Raw genomic sequence first — 19,313 nt, forward strand, 5'->3', positions numbered from 1 at the left:
GCCACGGCTTTGTATGTGTGAGTACCCTAGCAGCACAGTTTTGGACATACTGGAGCCTGTCCAGGGTTTTGTTGGGAACCCCAAACAGGAGACCATTGCAGTAGTCCAAGCGGGAGGTGACAAACGCATGGACTAGGGTTTCGGCAACCGACTCCGAGAGTGACGGTCGGAGTCTTGCAATGTTCCTTAGATGGAAAAAGGCCGATTTGGTCACAGACTTGACGTGGGAGTGGAAGGAGAGGGTGGAGTCGAGAATGACACCCAGGTTGCGGGCTTCAGGAGATGGGGAGAAGGAGCAGCCGTCAACCTCGAGGATGAAGTCACCAACCTTCTGGAGCAGCGCCTTGGGTGCCACAACCATGAGCTCTGTTTTCCTGCTGTTTAATTTGAGATAGTTGCATGACATCCATGCTTTGATGTCATGCAGGCAGTTGATGAGAGACTGAGGGGGGAGCTGGGAGGATGGAGTGGTGCTGAGATACAGTTGGGTATCATCAGCGTAACAGTGGAAATTGAGTCCATGATGTCGGATGATCTGGCCGAGGGGGAGCATGTAAATGGTGAACAGGAGGGGGCCAAGCACAGAGCCCTGGGGTACACCGTGGTGGACTGGGGCCGGGGGTGGATTAGAGCCATTGATGGAGACAAACTGTTTCCTGTTATGGAAACACTTTGTATCTGATGTATCTGATTCTAATGTACAGTGAAGTACTAACTAATCTGCTCTCTCTCCTCCTCTCGTCCTCCCCTGCTTTGGTATCAGGTGGCAGACCGCCTCTTCTCATCATTTGGTCAGGACATCCTGGACGCTCTGTACTGGACAGCCACAGAACCAAAGGAGAAGAAGAGAGCGCACATAGGCGTGATTCCTCACTTCCTCATGGCTGTGCTCTACGTCTGTATCCTCACTGAGAACGGCCTGGGATTGTTGTTACCAGTTTGTGTAACTTGTTGCTTTTGTGCGTTGTTCTGTAAAACAGACGGGTCAGGAAATGGACAGACCTTTAGAACCACAACAATTAGTCATTCGGCAGGAAAGCCATCAGCAACATTTTTGATAATCTATGAAACGTTTAAAGATCCCATGTCATGCTTTTCCGGTTATTACCCGTCCCCTTGTGTGTTATGAAGGTTTTTATGCATGTACGGTCTGTAGAGTCACAAACCCTCAAAGTACACCCTGTAGCGCAGGGGTCGGCAAGTAAGTTTGGCCTTGGGCCATTTTTTTTCTGAGCCACTAGATGGCGGGCCAGAACAAAATAAGTAAAGTAATTGATTGTTAAAACATGTGACACGTTCGGCTTCTCCGATTTAGTTGTCAATGTTTTGACTGAACTTTGTTACTGTTCACATATAAGTAAACATTACGTTTGAATGATTTAGTGAGCTGGTGTTATTTTTTTCAAACCACAAACCGCATGTTGGCTATTTCAGCACCACGCGCTGTCCACCTACTTTTTGATCCACTATCAGCGTCAATGCACCCCACTGCCAGATTGTGCCTGTACTGTGTGTCATTCACTCTCAACATGGATAAAAGTATAATAAGTAATCTTCAGGTTTAGGTAGATTCTCTATTCGGACATTATAGCCAATATGTGTGCGACTGTCGGTCCGGTATTGTAAAAAAAAAAAAGAAAAAGAAATCTCAAAATAATCTCTTATTTTTATTCTCCAAATAATTTTCTGTTCTGAAACTGTGGCGCGCTTACACTGTAGGTGTGCCGCGTTTGGGGGTGCGGGTGCTAGTGGAGCCTCACCGATGGGGGTGCTGCAGCCCCCTCAGCATTTTCTCACTGATGTTCCGCTGTAACGGTGGTAGACTCATCAGAACAGAGTGGGCGAGCTGACCAATCAGAGCACAGTGGGCTTACAGGGAGGGGGGGGGCAGGAGCTCCAACAAGCCGTTTAGGACAAAGAGTGAATTCACATACTATACAGAGATGCTGTATGAGAAACCAATGTGAGTTTGGAAAATTGCACAATATAAATCAATTCTAGTAGACCTCAACAATGGAATTATGATCAGTAGAAATGGCCATGACATGGGACCTTTAAGTAAAATAAACAGAGAAAATATGCATACAAATAAGGATGTAGTCATTTTCACCTTTGAATAACAAAAAGTCACATTGACATCATTTATATTACAAAATATTATATCTAATATGGGTCAGTGACTTGTGTGTGTCTTTTTAAGCGTTACAGGTCCAGAGTTTGCCAATATTTAGACTTTTTTTCTTGTCTTTACTGAACAAAAAATATCTTTGGGGTTTAGACTGGTCGTACAACAGAAGCAGCTCGAAGTCAACTAGTGCTTAGAGAGGCTTTTTGGACCATTTCATTGAAAAAACAATGGGTCAATGATCTAAAAATAATCTGCAGATTAATCACTAATGAAATAACCATCAGTTGCGACCTGGCAGGTCTTTTCTTTGGAATACTAAAACAATCATACTAATGGGCCTGAATCAGAAACAGTTAACACACAGCATGATATTCTTCGCTGTACTCCTCAGTGTTTTTTCCTTAGCAAGTATTTATCTAGTTCTCCATGCCATCCTCATCATGGTTCAGGCCACCACTCTGAACGTAGCCTTCAACTCCCACAACAAATCCCTGCTCACCATCATGATGTCAAACAACGTGAGTATAATGCACACAGACATTTAACTGAATTATGTAGCATGAGTTCAGCCATGATCTTTGTTTGTTTTTTGCAGTTTGTTGAGATAAAAGGAAGTGTGTTCAAGAAGTTTGAAAAGAACAACCTTTTCCAGATGTCAAACAGCGGTAAGTGTTCAAAGATCTCTAAAACAGCTAAATATAAGTCGCAAAATCAGCGGTCTGCGTATATTTCCTAACTCGGCCTATGAAGTACAAGGTAAAATTATGGAATTGAGCTCTACCGCAGTGAGTACAAAGTAGGTTAATCCGGGATTGATTTGTTTCTTTTTCCACAGACATAAAAGAGAGGTTCACCAACTACATCCTCCTGCTCATAGTCTGTCTGAGGAATATGGAGCAGTTCTCCTGGAACCCTGGTAAATGAACGCAGTGCTGCACAGATAATGTGACATACTGTAACCTACAGTACACACATGGTTCATCTATATGACAGCTATAAGTTACATCATGCTGCTCCTCGCAGCTACATCCTCTGGTATTATCAGCTTGGTTCAGCAGTGAACTGTCACTACATTTGTATGCCTAATTTTTTACTGAATATTGTCACTTAAAGGTAGGGTAGGTAATTTTGGAGAAACCAGCTTGAGTGCGCTAGAATTTGAAAATACACAACCGGGAAAATCTGCCTCTTCCTTCAGACTTCCTTACAGAGCCCAACACACACAAACGCGCACATGACCAATGAGGGCACGAGATAAGTTTGTGCACAGATGGAAGGCTGAGAGGCAGGTAGGCCATCCAGTTATTTTAGCCGGGTCGGCTAAAATGATTGGTCGTGCTTTTTACAGCGCTACGGCTTCCATAGATGAATTTGTTTAATGTATTTATTGTCAAAGCATTTAATTTATTCATTGTTATCGGGATGTTAAGAGCATTCCATGGAATATAACAAAAAGTGTTTCTGAAATAAATTACATACCCCACCTTTTAATAGTTTTTAATGTTTGTTTTCAGACCACTTCTGGGTGCTGTTTCCTGATGTAGTCATGGTGATTGCCTCTGAAGTTGCTGTGGACGTTGTTAAGCACGCCTTCATCACCAAATTCAATGACATCAGTGCTGATGTGAGTTTGGATGCAGCATTTCCGCCCTTTATACATTAGATTGTTGTGGAGTAGGTGTCTAGAAGTGTGTCAAGGCACCTAAGAGAGCAACATTGTAGTTTGAAAGAGAATCAAACACAAAGAACACGTTGGAATTTGACAAAATCTGAATTTTATGTTTGTTTACTAGTTATTTTAAGTGCTTTTAAACCAGTTCTTACACTCCTCATCTCAGTAAATGGACCCTTTTTGCCCTCTCCTCTTTTTTTATGTATTTTAAGCAGAGCCATTACATGGATTAGTTCAGCATGCCATCTATTATTAGTTTCAGTCTGTACAAAATAGTGAATTTTGACACAAGTGGAAGAGGTTGATGCAAAGGCTTAATTGCTATTAGTGATAAATAACAAAGACACAGATGTGTCCACACAGATGATGTGGTCTCTTGACACTGAGAAAACTCCATCCTGACAGGACAGTGAGAAGCGGTCAAAAGTTCAGCAAACAGCTAACAGGCCTTGATTTGATATAATCCTTTTTCTATTTAGTACTTTTCAAAGGTGAATTCATTTTGAGCTCAACATACTCTATTCGGTTCGACTGTATTGACGTTTTCTCTGTGATTTCCTGTAAGGAGATTTAACCTTGGTTATGTAACAGAAACCAACTCCACAAGAAGGGATTAACCCCTTCATCTCCAAAGTGTAATATAATCACACATGAGTTAGCGTCCAAGCAAACATGCTGTCCACATTTAATCCATGTGTGCACATTGCTTTTTTCTTTTTATCAAATGTGATGTGGCTCATCTCCTGCCGCTAACCAAACTAAACCTTGTATAAACACATAACAGATGAATACATATCTCTCTCTGCTGATTCCATTAATTTGAGCAGCTGTATGTTCTTTTGATATTTGTTTACTTTTTGGACTAATGTTGTGTTACTGTATGTTGTTTTTCCAGGTATACGGGGAATACAGGGCCAGCCTTGCCTTTGATCTTCTCAGCAGTCGACAGAAAAATGTGAGTGAAATGTGTTCGAATATCAGATTTGCTCCCAAACTAGGTCAGAGATTGTCCTACTTAGCGGTCAGGATCCCATGTTGGGTCACCTGTCTATCTATTTATATCAACAGTAAATTGAATTACTTTTTATCATTAGGTTTTTTTTATTCTGGCAGTGAGCTCAATGAACTACAACTTAAGGATCAACACCTCTGCTCATGTTGTTTCCATATAGCAACATTTTTCTCAATACAAGCAGCGATCCTAAGGGTATTTTATCAACACAAGGATATAAGTATTAAACTAGAACTGCAAAAATGTATAAATTATTAGATATACATATGGTCACACTGTAAAAGCCAACCCTTACTGCAAACTGGATTTATTGTTGTTTGTATTATATAAGTATAAGCTATTCTACAATTCTCAATCAGTATACATTTTTTGTTAAAGAGTGAATGTGAAACAAAGAATGAGGATTGCAATATCACAGATATGTTCTCCAATCTTTATTGAGATATCATTATATGAGTAAGTTATGTACTTTTGTTATGGAGGAATATTAATGTATGTATATAATATGTCTTAAATGTGTCTCCAGGCTTACACAGACTACAGTGACTCAGTCTCCAGAAGAATGGGCTTCATCCCGCTCCCTTTAGCTCTGCTGGTCAGTCACTGTATATGAAAATATCAATTTCTATTCCTTTCATGTATTTTCAGTGTAAGGGGTTATACACTTTATATCTGATTATGTGTTTGTGTTCCTTATTTTCAGTTGATCAGAGTCGTAACCAGCTCAGTGAAGGTCCAGGGTTCGCTGTCCTTCATGTGTGTGCTGCTGTTTTACCTTGGGTTAGTAGACACTTTTGCAGTGTTTTTTGTTTTGTTTATTTTGTGTTGATTATGGTTGCCCCTGTGGACAAAAGCGGTAGTTTCCATGAGCAACACCGCCTCGTTTTGTTTAGGAAAGACTCAACTTGGTCATGAAGGGGGGTTTGACCAATACGATGACTCACTCTAGTGGTTTAGACTCGTATAAAAACTTGTCTTGAATAGCTGGTTTCAAATTCAACTAATGTTAGCTGAAGCTATTTCTAGCTTTGTTTTAGCCCCCAATGGTAATTCATATTGATGGAAATCCAAAGTTATTTTCTGTCCTTTTGAGATTGTTTATTTTTATTTTGGTCAATTATTTCTTGTTTTCTTTGCTTATCCTTCCCGAGTAGCTGTAAGCATCAAATATAATATAAAAAATAAAGCAATGTAAAGGTAAATCTATATAGTCATATAAATATAATGTTCTCGCTGAAAGTCACATTCTTGTGTCGGTCATATTGAGATATTAGTTTTATATTCATACTTTTCCTTAACCAGTTAACATTTTCTTGTTGTGCCTTCAAAGTTTGCACTTTCTCACATATCCACATGTTTTGTTTGTGTTTGCGCAGGATGATCACTCTGAAGGTGCTCAACAGTATCCTTCTTCTGGGTACGTCTTGTGGATTCGTGAAAGACGCCAACATGGAAGAGAAGCTCTTCAACCCTCCGCCCTCCGTCGTCTCCAGCCGTGCCAACTCCAGAGCTCACCGCACCAAAACCGTCCACATTCCACCACAGCAAGGTAGCAGTTGATCCAACTCTTACAATAATAACAGCCGCAGACTTACTACTCAAAATCTTAATAGTTTTGTTTTTAACAATGGTGCCTCGATATAATATTAGCCCTTGACCTAGTACTAATTTTTACTGTATAACGCTTAGATGTATCAAAATGCAACCTTATAGCATTAGCACCTTGCTCCGTTAACTTGGTGCTAACAGTAAACATCAGTTTTTATGCTAATTTCATTATTATCTGAAATATTTTTCACCATGTAGCATTAGCAGGGGGAAAAGGGAATGTAATATTGCATTGCTGTGAGCTATAGTAAAAATACAGCTAACGGATCAGATTGGGCTCGATAGCTCAGTATTGCCAATGCCAAACCGGTGAAAATGCATTGCTCTTCTCCAATTCTGATCTTTGAGATCAAATGTGGACATCCCTTTCAAAATGTTTAAAGGGTCATGTGATTTGATGTGCCTGTATGATTATTCTTGACGCTTGCAATGTCAAGCCCTGTTGATCTAATCACAGTAAGTTTAATGACATAGGTGATGCAGGCCATTTTGTTGACATTCTGTCTTTGTTGTTGATGAACATATTTAGTCACAGTCTTTGTTAAAAACATGAACACTGCTTATGACAGTTGCTAAGCTTTGATTGGATAATTGCTATTAGTATTAAACCTCCTCCACTCTCTCTCAAATAGAACCCACAATCGACAAAGGAGGAGCATCCGTGGCAGCAGATGTTTCTTCGCCCCCCAGTGTGGCAGAGAGCTCTGCCCCAACACTCCCCAAAAGTGACTCAGACACTTTCCTGACCACGCCAGACGGGGATGATGATGAAAAAATCATCAACACCGACACCGGACTGGAAGGTCTCGAACCACGAACGCCCAAGAAAGACTTGCTGGAAATAGACCGCTTCACCATCTGTGGCAACCGAATAGACTGAAAGCCACAGGGAAACAACCAGTCAGTGTGCCCTGGCAAAACGGCAAGATTCAGGGATCAGAAACACGGGTCGGACTAGAGAAACTTCAGTGCACCTGACCCCTGAATATTTATTTATTTATTACTGACAAAACCAGCCAAGGCATAACGCTGTTACTACAAGCATCACAGGCGGCCTCAGATGTCTCCATCTGGTCCAGCCGGTGCCTCGTGAACCAGGTTCACGGCAACATGAAGACATGCTTGCTCATGACTATGGGAGAAAACTGGCATAGCTGTAGAAGAGCATGAAGACAGAAACACATGTGACGTAGTGCCACTAGGATCGCTGTGTGATGAAATGACAGCTGGACTGTGCGAGTACGTGTTCAAAAGCACAATCATGCGTGCGGTGCAGATTTGTTTTTAGAAAGAACAAACTTGTCCATTTTTTAAATTTTCAAAAGCCTAATATTTAAAATGAAGTTTTTATGAAGACTGTCAGATCTTTTTCTAGAATCGACCTGCAGGAATAAGACTCACAATCACATGAACACACTGTTGAAATCCCAATGTTGCTCTGCTGACACACACACACACACACACACACACACACACACACACACACACACACACACACACACACACACACACACACACACACACACACACATCCACACACATCTAAAATGGTCTTGTTTAAAGTGAATTACTGTGATGACCCCGAGTGTCCTTAGCGCTCCGACATGGCAGCAGTGACATTAGGTGCAGTCCTGCTGAGTGCACTGGCTTTGGTTACAGAGTTTACTTTATCTTTTAGACGCAGATCAAAGTTTAGAGGTTTTAATGTCATGCAGCTTGTATTGATATTGTTACTTTAAGCACCGAGATAGGCTGGTGCCTGTTTGTAAAGACAGTATTTATTCAAAATTCAAGCCAAGTTTGGAAGATATTTCATTTTTAGATGATTTTCTTTTTCAAATGCTTCATGTCAACACGCATGTCGCCAACAGTTTGGCACGTCTTGGTGTAACACCACTGTGTTCTTGGTCTCATTTAAAATTCTTGGTGTGTGACACTTGCATATCAGCATCAATTTAACATGTTTTGTTATTATTTCCCATTATCTTTGCAGCGATATGAGAAATAATTAAGGTTGCATGTATGCAGGTGAAATGTTTAAGGGTATTGTGTGATAATTATCTATCAAAAATAACAAGGATCATATGAGCACTTTGGTTGAACCATGCAGCATCTTTTTATTTTCCTGAGAGCTGTAAGAAGCAAGGTTTGAATCCTAAATGTTGCTGACATTGAGTGGTGTGTTTGTTGTTCGGCTGGCTTTGGTAATTGGAAGAAGCTTTTTCCAAATGCTTTCATTTTTATATAACGACCTTTAGAAGCTGTAAAAGCTGGAAGCATTGTTGATCATATCATTTCCGAAATGCTGAATTCAAGCTATCCTTACATTTAGCATCTCATGCTAATATCCTGTTGTATTTGATTCAAGCAACAATGCTTGACATTTGGATTTTCGAAAAATAAATACCCAGTGGTTTTTAAAAGGTCTTTCAAATTAATTAATGCTTCTCTGAAGATATTTCCAGAATCATCAAAGACTTATCTAAATGTGTGTGTGTGTGTGTGTGTGTGTGTGTGTGTGTGTGTGATCTCACTGCTACTTCAAGACATACTCTATATGTGAATCGGATATTGCATTGTTTTTATTTTGTTTGTACAACAACCAATCTGTTACAAATCATGTATGTGGTAACGAAGGAGAATAAAACAGGATTTTGTTTTGTAACCCTTTTTGTTACCATCTTACTGTTCAATAATTGATGTGTGTGAAGTGTCTTTCTGTGCGTGTTTGAGCATGTGTGTGTCTCTAACTGATTCATGACGCAGCTGCATGTACAGTACATGTTCCCCCACATGTATTCGATTTCATCTAAACATATGAAAAGGCTCTGATGGTTGGAGGGATGCGGATGAGGAGACTGTATCCTTCCCGTAATTGTTACTTCAAACAAACATCCTGTAAGTTCCATATTTACTTAATGTTTTCTACCTTTCTCCTTGATGTTATGGAAGTTGTGAAAGTTCTCTGTAACCATATGATTTAAATAGTAGCAGAAGACAATTTGATTTAAAAATCTGTAATACGTTGAGTAGAAATCATCTTTCACATACAAAACTACAACCTACTTTCAATACACCATACATATACTTATCAAGTTATGGTTTCACATTTGACATCATTCATACATAAACTGTTATCTATGCTTTGAGTATTTTTCTCATGCAGTTGCAGAGGTGGCCCAGTGTAAACACATCGGTAACATTGTGGACAGCATGGAGATAGTAGTGTGCAGCTTCATAGTGGATTCAGTGGTAAGGCCCCAGAACACTGAGCATGAGTGTGTGTATGTGTGTGTGAGAAACAGTGGTGAGTGTTTCACTGAAAGGAGTCACTGCAGGCTCTGTTCACAGGGCAAACACTGCAGACCACTGTTCCCCCTCAATGGGCATTTAGAGAGGGTCTCTGTCATCACAGTCATTCACACACAGGGGAACTTTTTATTAAACTCTGATAAATGATCTGCTTCTGGAAACATGACTTGGGTTTTCCTGATTATCTCAACATACTTCACATTTACATTTAACCCGTGAAGTGTCATGTATCGTGTAAAATGACTGTGAGGAGGCGAGAGAGGATGAAAGAGAGTGCTGACTTATCAAAGGCTTAACCGGGCTATAATGTTACTTTTGAACTGAACTTTGGGTTTTCCCTTTTTTGAACTCGAACCCTGTGTGCTTGACATTTTTTCACAAGCCTTGACCGTCTATCTAACAACCTCAGAGCTGAAGGTCAGCCGCTCAGTGACCTCAGAGTCAATTACCTGTCGTCACATTCGGTGGAGGAAGAAGTACCTAGATCCTGTTTTTAAGTAAAAGCACTCATACCATAAAAATAATCAAGAGTCCGTAAAAAGTATGTGTGTATGATCAGGAAAAAGTACTAAAAGTTTCAAAGGAGAAGTTTGTCCCCTGTGACACTGTTAATGTTATCATGTTAATTTATTTTTGCATTCATGTAAAAGCAGGATTCTGTTATTGTTGAGATGGAACTTATTTTGAACTTTTAACCAATATTTTCAATAACGATGGATCTGCTGATTCATTTCTCCATTTACAGCTAGATTATACGATTTTTTAAATGAGTCAAAATAGTGATATATTATACCTTACAATAACCCAGAAGAACCCATGAAACCTTCTAAATGCAAACGGTCTCTGAATTATATTAAATAGCCTAAACTAAAAGTATAATAACATATAAAAAATATATTTAAACATCTGGGTAGCTTTAGGATGTCCTTCTGGGGATACAGTTGTATCAATATAGCCTACATTTAAAATGTTAAAATGATTTTTAAAATATACATTTAAATAGGTTATCATAAAAAATTAAGAAATAAGATAAGAAATTAAGCATATAAGAAAGGTTATTAACCTGGAAATCAGATTGGTCAAACACTATTTGACACTGGCATGTTAAATTCAGAGTAAAAGAAAAATAGAAATAATCAGTGAATTTACACGTAACCTCTTGAGTAAAAGTATTTAGTTACTTTCCACCACTGACTGATTTGACTCCACGGTGTCGCGCGGATATCAGATTGGTCAAACACTATTTGACACTGGCATGTTAAATTCAAAGTAAAAGAAAAATAGAAATACTATTTGAATCCACGGTGTCGCGCGGCACAGCCGGCGAGCTTTCAGCGAGCGCGCGCGTTCTGGGGTTTTACGTGCACGGGGGGATTAGGGCCGGTGAGAGTGAGCGAGGACACCGAGACCACGAGCACATCCTCGTCCGTTAGTCCTCTTTTGTCGTCGTAGAAGAAATCCGAAAAAATGTCTCCGTACCGGGAAACAAGCAGGAGATAACGGCTGAAACTCGACCGTTGGATGTGAAGTTTAAAAGTTTCTGACGGTTGATAGTGAACTGCGGGGATAAACCTCCGGGAGGGACAGGTGTGTTTCGTCCGTCTCCCCTCTTCAACCCCTAGGGGCTAGGATTTTTACTTAATTTTTTTTGTATAAAGCTGGACTTTTCTGAGCCATGTTGTGGACAAGTTGGCTCGTCCTGCTGCTCTGCTGGGGGGCCACCACCAGCGGCGAGCAGCAGGCGGAGGAGAGGGACGGGACCCCGGTGGAGGCCCGGGCGGAACCGCAGAGACAGCGGTCCCCTCCCCCTGTGGAGCCGTTGGATTTTGGGTTTGTACCGGCTGCTGTTTACGATACCCACGCTTACTTTGAGCCAGGACCTATTGGGCTTCTCTTCCACATGGTCCACGCTTTTCTCTACGTTGTTCAGCCGAACACCTTTCCTAAAGGTGAGATTATCCCACCCACCTCCTCCCCACCCAGGTTCCTCATCTTTACTCCGGGTCTTATTCCCCTCTGAGGAGGACTCTCAGCTCTTTTTCTTCAAGTCATTCTGCGTAAACACAACGCTTATATATCACTAAATAACCTAATGTAGGAGACTAGGAGTGACCCTAAAAGGTGTCAAACTCACCATATTACCTGATGAGGGGTTTTCAGCTTTAATGTCACTGCAAAGGATTTTAACGGCGGTTGTCTCCGTGAACCCAAACCGTTAAGATATAAAGAATAAACAAGATACAAACATGATGATAACGTATGGCATGCAATACAAGTATGATTGAATAAATTAAGAACTTGTGAGTCAGTACCAGAGGTGGAAGAAGTACTCAGATCTTGTACTTGAGTAAAAGTAGAAGTGTAGGAACTCTGTTACAAGTACAAGTCCTTCAATTAAAAGTACAAAAGTATGACTGTCAAAATAAGTAAAGTACCAAAAAAAGCATATATTTCAGAATAATATTATATGTTTTGATTACAATTATTGATGCATTAAAGTGTTTATCAAAGCTGGTAAAGGTGCAGCTAGTTTGCATTCAGTGTTGATTATATTTCTCATCAATAAACAACATCTGCAAAGTAACTAAAGGTACGAAATAGAGTAAATATAGTGGAATAAAAGTACACTATATAGCTCTGATTTGTAGTGGGGTATAAGTATAAAGTATGCAACAAATTCAAATACTCAAGTAAATTACAAGTCCCTCAGAATTGTACTTAAGTACTAGAGTAAATCTACTTTTACCAATTACTTTTCACCACTGATCTCTACTAAGGGGTCCATCACACTGCAATGGGAAGCTGGCAGAAAAAATGTAGGCCGTTAATTAATGATGGGAACATGATAATAATGCATGTTACTAATCCATCAGTGTTCAATGACTATGAGTTTTGGATAGTCACTGGGATAGATAGCAGAAACTTTGACCAGTGGTCTGTCTGGTTACACCATCTGTTTTCGCCTTCAAATATAGCCAAATGGTCCTCTACTTGGGGTTTTAGGTGTTGACAAAATGATTAAATTGAAAGAAAAAAAAAAATATTATTTTGTCTCTGAAAAAACCTTAAAAAACAAGCCATAAGGAAATCTGTGTTTTCACATAAACCTGCAAAGCAAGCGATAACCTGTGTTGAGGGGTCACTGGTCATATTATTTCAGAAATCCTGATCTAGCGGTCTGAAGCATCACAGACTAACTGATCTAATTTACGTCACAAACTAAACAACAAAGTCCAAAAAACATGGGAAACCTCAAAGAGCTTGCCGGAAATGTTTGCACACTACTGCTGAATCTGTATTTTTCTTCAACTTTGAATTTAATGGCTGACTTGATGCATGACTTCCATACAACACACCTAATTAAAACACTTCTGGTTCAAAACAGCACACGTGCGGTTAGGGACGGCATGCTTTGATGATATGTGCTTGTTGAGCTCAAAAACTAACACGATGAGCAGATTATTGGGATCAATAGCTCATAAATGATCCTCTTGGGTGCCAATGCTGTAACATTATCGCGGTGATTAAAAGGTGATCAGGTCCGTCTTTAATCAATACACACATGGTATATATATATATACACCTGGCCACCTGGTGTAGTGCAGTTAATTGATGGATATATAGAGCTACAACCAACTAAAAGTGTTTTGTTTGTGTACCGTATGTACAGCTGTGAGTGGTCACGTTGGAGGATTGAAGGTTTTAAATTGCTGCCATTTTGGTGTCCAGGGTCAGTGCCGCTGGCTTGGTAATCAATTAGCAGATCAGCGATTAGAGGAGGCTTTCTCTGTCACCTGCATCCCTTCGTAATACCTTAATCCGCTGGACCATATGCTGCTGCTGCTGCCGGGGACTTTCCAGTATTTATTACTGTCATACACACAAATAGGTAGAGACCACCTGGATGTCCTGTCACAATTCCACACATCATAATCATACTAAATCCTGCCTGTTGATTGAGACATAATAAACACAACAGACATACTTTCAGGTTCTATATTACATTGTTTACATCTGCTTTACTGAAGACATTAGGCTCAGGTGACTGCCAACCAACTTAATCCACTAAATTAACTTTGCAAAGAGAGGGCCAGTAGTTCAATTAAAAAAGCTATTTATTTGGAAAAGGCCACAATATCACTTCCTTATAAATCCATTTGTTTGTGAATCCAAAAACTTCAAAGAGATCATTATGAATACAAACTTTTGAGAGTGTTACTCAAACAACCTGAGCAAGAATTGAAGGCAATGTATAACACAGCTACAACTGTTCTTCATGAAGAGCTGCAACTAACCATTATTTTCATTATCAATAATCGCTGGGTCTATAAAAGCTCACAAAATACGGAGACATGTCCATCCAAGATTCCCAAAATCTTTTTCTGTACAAAACCCAAAGATATTCAGTTTAACATAGTAGGAGGAAAAGCAGAATATATAGCATCCCCTGCCATTTCTACAGGAAAAATCCAATATACTCAATATTAAAGATCAACTAGAGAATGCAATTCCTGAAGAAATTGCTAGTGGGAATGCTTTATGCTGAAAAGCTGACTCTGAATTCCTATGCTGAAATGCAATGTGTAAGAAGATTGAAATGATACATGAACACTGGGGGCTTGAATGTGTGATGAGAGAAGAAAATAAAGTAAAAAGGCTTGGAAAAGCAGCAGAATATTTGAACTGCAAACTTTTGAACTAACTTGATGGCGAATGATCTGTCGCCATGCCAACGGCATTTGATGACATCCCATAATACGCTTAGATGCGTCGATGGCTGCATCGTTACCAAACCTTTGAAGTTTTGAGCCGTTTGGAGCATTTTCACCGAAGTTATGAGAAAATCGTGTTTCATGGTGAGCCTTGTGTTATAATGGCAACGGCATTTGAAGAAATCTCAAAACTCTCATGTAGATGTCGTCACGGCTGGACTGTTAGCACACATGTGAAGTTTGAGCACTTTTTGAACATTTTCATAGGAGTTATAGCGACATCATGTTTTATGGCGACGGATGTGTTTCCATGGAAACGACATATGGTGAGATCTCAGATTTGGCGTAGAGCTGTTGAGGCATGGACCGGTGATATACAAGTGAAGATTGGGGGACAATTGGACCGTGTCCATTGGACTTACAGCGACATCGTGTTTCATAGCAAGTGGTCTGTCGCCATGGCAACGGCATTTGATCACACCCCATAATACGCTTAGATGCGTTGATGGCTGCATCGTTACCAAACCTGTGAAATTTTGGGCCGTTTCGAGCATTTTCACTGAAGTTATGAGAAAACCGTGTTTCATGGCGAGCATTGTGTTGCCATGGCAACGGCATTTGAAGAAATCTGTAAACCGTCCCGTAGATGTCTTCACGGCTGGACTGTTAGCACACATGTGAAGTTTGAGCACTTTTTGAACATTTTCATAGGAGTTAATGTATACAGTAGCGACATCGTCTTTTATGGCGAGGGAATGAGTTTACATGGAAACGGCATATGATGATACCCCATAATTGACGTAGAGCTCAATATATTTGAGCTAACGAGGTGTCCAAAGATCAAACGTTTCCATTGTTCTGAATGAGAGATAAACCTCTTACATGTGAACGTTTTGTTGAAGAACCGTAACAGATATCGGTGAAATTTCAAAGCGGTCAGAAGCATCTCAAAGAGACCTAACAGCTCTTACATGTGAGCGTTTTGTGGAAGAACAGTAACAGATATGTTTCGGGTTAATAATGTGTCCTTTTTGGCAGTTTAACTAAAGGTGTGCGGCTGCTGCTGTGAGGAAATATCAGCCAGAAATTACAATGGGCTTTAATGGAGACATGTTGAAAGTTTTTGTCACTTCATGCCCTCAAGAGGCATTTCGTTTAACTATTTTTTGCTTAATTATTTGTCATTTTTCAAGCTACGAGATGTTTTCCTACATTTGTCATGACAAATGATGTCTCAGGAATGTAGGGTTTGGGAATTATGGCAGTTTAAAAAAAGAATATGAAGGCAAACTTCAAGATTTCCTACACTCTAGTTGTGACATCACGCACTCTAGTTAATGTTAAAATCTGAAGAAGGCCTCTGTACCAAGGTCTGAACAATTTAATTTTGAAGAAATAACAAGTTTAATATCTCTAAATCGAAGAATCAGATTTAAAAGTTGTGGTACACAAATAATGTCAGAAAGATGTCCAAAATCTTAAAGTTGGAATGAGGTTCCTGAGTGAAAGTATGAAGGAACAGTTAGCAGTTGAAGTCGCATGAAGATTGTTCAAGTCTGAAGATTTTCTCCGTTGACTTCAATGGTTAACAATTTGATGAATTATGGGATATATCTCTGGAATTATGAAAGTTATGAATGATAAAGGTAATAGCACTCGATTCCCGACCGAGCTGAACGTTTAGATTTTTGAACGGAGTTTCTGCGATGTTCAATGCGGGAGGAGAAGACCGGCAAAATAACGGGCGGAATGAAATTAAAGAATTTTGTGCGTAGAAGAACAGATAGTTGGAATGCTGTTAACAGCCTTCCCACTAAATTATTCATCCAATCAATGTAGCTCTAAAATAAATATAGGTTATTTCTAAAATAAACACCATATATGTAATCACAATTACATACAAAAAACATAGTTTGTCCCTGAGATAAATCTTCTTAAATTATATTAATGATAATCTTTGGGTTTTGGGATATATATTTTTTAAATCTTCTGGAGCAGAGAGAGGAGCTGTGGATTTTGTTATTGATTAATGCATCGGTGTTTCTTAGGGTCAAAAACATAGAGGAAATAGATACTAAAGAATCGAATAGTGTACTAAAAAGTGACACAGTTTTGTGTCAAGTACGGCGTGTGGTTCCCTCGATCATGATTAAACAAAAAGTAATTATGTTTTGTTGTCTAAATTAAAGTTAATTATTAAAATCGTTTTCCATCGAAAAGAAAATTCCCACTAGGTTCTCTGTAAGTTTCCAAAAATATAACTATGTTCAGTCTTGTGTTGTGTGTGTATCTTTCTGTGAAACTTCGTGTCCGTTGTTGTGGCTTGTGGCGTACGCTCAATCGCGACAACTTCCGCGTGTGATGTTGGGCAGAATGACGGTACACCATTTTTATATTGAGCGTGTTCAGAGTATGCATTGACCGGACCTTCTAATAACCTTCCACAGCCGTTTCAAATCCGTTGGTGTTGGTAAATAAAAATACAATTTCCCCAATAAATTTGATTTCGTCGGGGTGTGGTCCGTGTCTTTTGTCGGTTTCCCGTAAAACAATAGGACGTAAGTGAGATTGCCGACCATTGCACACTTTCATATTACTCGTTTGAATTTTTGGATTGTGCATATTGAACTTCCGGTAAGTTACCCCTCTCTACTACTTCTTTATGGTAGTACCTGTACAACCAGTCAGGACGAGGGACTGTCACCTAAACTTGTGCAATATCATAACCCTTTTCCGTTCACTTTGGGTCTGACGCTCTTTACTTTCAAGACTTATTGTAAGTTAGTAATGTTTTTACCTTACTGCCAATTTTCCCAGTATTCCCGGTACCACCTCAAATGACCATCTTCTTTTCACGTCCTTTTATTTACTAACCCGGATGTAATAACCGATATAATATCGTCATTTTCCAAAGTCAAAAAACCAGAAACCGAACAGTCGGAATCATTACGTGCGCTACAAATACACAACACGCCTGCTGAGTACTGCTCCTATAAGTCTAGACCCTAACATATGTTCTTTAGTGTTTACGGTCCACGTTTAGTATTTTTCATTATGATATGTAATTACCAGTCGAGTGTTGTCTCTTTTTTTTTAACAATAAACATTTTATTTACGTTACAGCTTTTTTTTTACAGGTTTTCTGGCACTTTGCCACGAATTGTACCGTACAAAGACACCGTCAATTTGTAATACACTGTGTCGCTTCAAGTAGCTCCAATTGGGATTCTTTCCCAAGACATGGGGGTGTAACCTGTGACTGTGATTGCAAAAAGGGTTCTCCTATCTAAATTTATCAAAACTTTATTCAACTTAACCATCCTTTTCACTCTAACCGTCGAGAGTGAAAGATTATTTACAATATCAATGTATCTTCTGTGTGTTACCCTTGGATTTCACTAATACACCCTTACGTTAAGGTTTTCCACAATGTCGCTATCAGTCCAGTCCAAACTTCATAAGGACCAACAACGGAATTTTATGATGGTTGACAAACCAGTGTAATTACTGTGTTCCGTATGTCGTGGCATACATAAGGACTTCCGGTGTTCCTCGGTTCTTTCAATGTGCCGTCGGGCCACTGACCGGTTTCATTATTCTCAAATATACCCATAAAAGAGGACAAACGTGAGTCTGTCAGAAATAATAATCTGTGACGGTGTTTACAATATTATACCTAGGTCCATTTTCCTCTATTCTGAACTGTTGTTATACCAAAACCTAGTTAACTTCACTGAAAGACTGGATCACCTTGATATTCTCTTATCTATAAAAAACCTAAAATCCATAGTTCTAATAATATTAATATGTTCTGTAAGTGTAGGATTGAAATCTCGTTCTTCCAACGTTAAAATAAAACAAGTGATTTTAGCATCAATTTGCTTAATTAACGCTAGACGTTTCAACAACGACAAATGGTCTTTAGTTAATATGGGCCTCAAATAAGAAAAGGAAGGAGGGAACAAACGTACTATAGGAATAGTCCTTTGATTAGTTCAAATATAAAACACACAATTATTAAAATTCCGGAATAGAGGGACTATATTGTTGTACAAAACTTGGGTCACTCATTAATTTTGTTTGTCTACATTGTGGTCTATACTTTAATCATTAAGCACGTCAGACGCTCGGGTCGTACATTCACACATAAACCACACAACCACACATTCACACCACACAATTTCCGTAGACATGAGCAATCGACACAATCGTAATCGGGACAACTACATAATATACACACATAGTCCCCTATCTATGTTGCGGGAGGAGTGTATCACCGTCCTCATATTTTACGTAGAAGGGAATCTACTGCCAGTGTGTCAAACATTTACTCCCTACTCGCTGGTTCTAGACTGTGTTGGTTACTTAGGTTCTACTGGACACTAAGTGCCGAGTGTCGTCGACAGGACCTTTGGACTTGTAGTATTATTTTGGTCACCTAAACACCTTAAACAGATGTCTGAACACACTCTAACAAGAAGGTTGTAATGCTGGATTTACAAGACATTCCTGTTAGTTAGTTGAAGGAAAGGAGTCCAGATGGAATGTAACCAAACATTAAGGGGTAGAGGTTTTGGGTCTGTTGGAGTCGGGGACACTGGGGTTGACCAGTGTGGCGTTCTCGATTTAATATTGAGTTCAGGAAAGATGTTGGTACCATGTGCCGTGCGTAACCCGTGGCTGTTATGTATGGCATGTTGCTTTGTAAGATCCCATAGATTTGCAGTCTTAGTTTCATGACAGCTTACAGACGTAAAAGGATTTCCGTCACAAAGGATTGGTAACAAACCGCCCCACGACGCGGGTACGGTTGCCTCGGAGCTCGGGGGGACTTTAAGTTCCACAAATTAAAAAAAAGTAAAATTCAAC

General features: G+C 39.6%; 1 protein-coding gene across 1 annotated transcript; it reads left to right on the forward strand.

Annotated features, from left to right (window-relative positions):
* The first annotated feature begins 421 nt into the window (after positions 1 to 421).
* Positions 422 to 9,085, forward strand: LOC104946457 (transmembrane anterior posterior transformation protein 1 homolog). The gene is made up of 11 exons (XM_010772293.1): positions 422 to 621; positions 730 to 899; positions 2,549 to 2,646; positions 2,724 to 2,793; positions 2,964 to 3,044; positions 3,643 to 3,752; positions 4,696 to 4,755; positions 5,339 to 5,407; positions 5,516 to 5,592; positions 6,189 to 6,361; positions 7,053 to 9,085. Exons 1-11 carry the CDS (start codon positions 422 to 424, stop codon positions 7,298 to 7,300), a joined length of 1,356 nt encoding a protein of 451 aa, XP_010770595.1. The 3' UTR covers positions 7,301 to 9,085.
* Positions 9,086 to 19,313: the final 10,228 nt, after the last annotated feature.

This window comes from Notothenia coriiceps, unplaced genomic scaffold (assembly GCF_000735185.1).
Source record: "Notothenia coriiceps isolate Sejong01 unplaced genomic scaffold, NC01 NC01_scaffold00011122, whole genome shotgun sequence".
Lineage (NCBI taxonomy): Eukaryota > Metazoa > Chordata > Actinopteri > Perciformes > Nototheniidae > Notothenia > Notothenia coriiceps.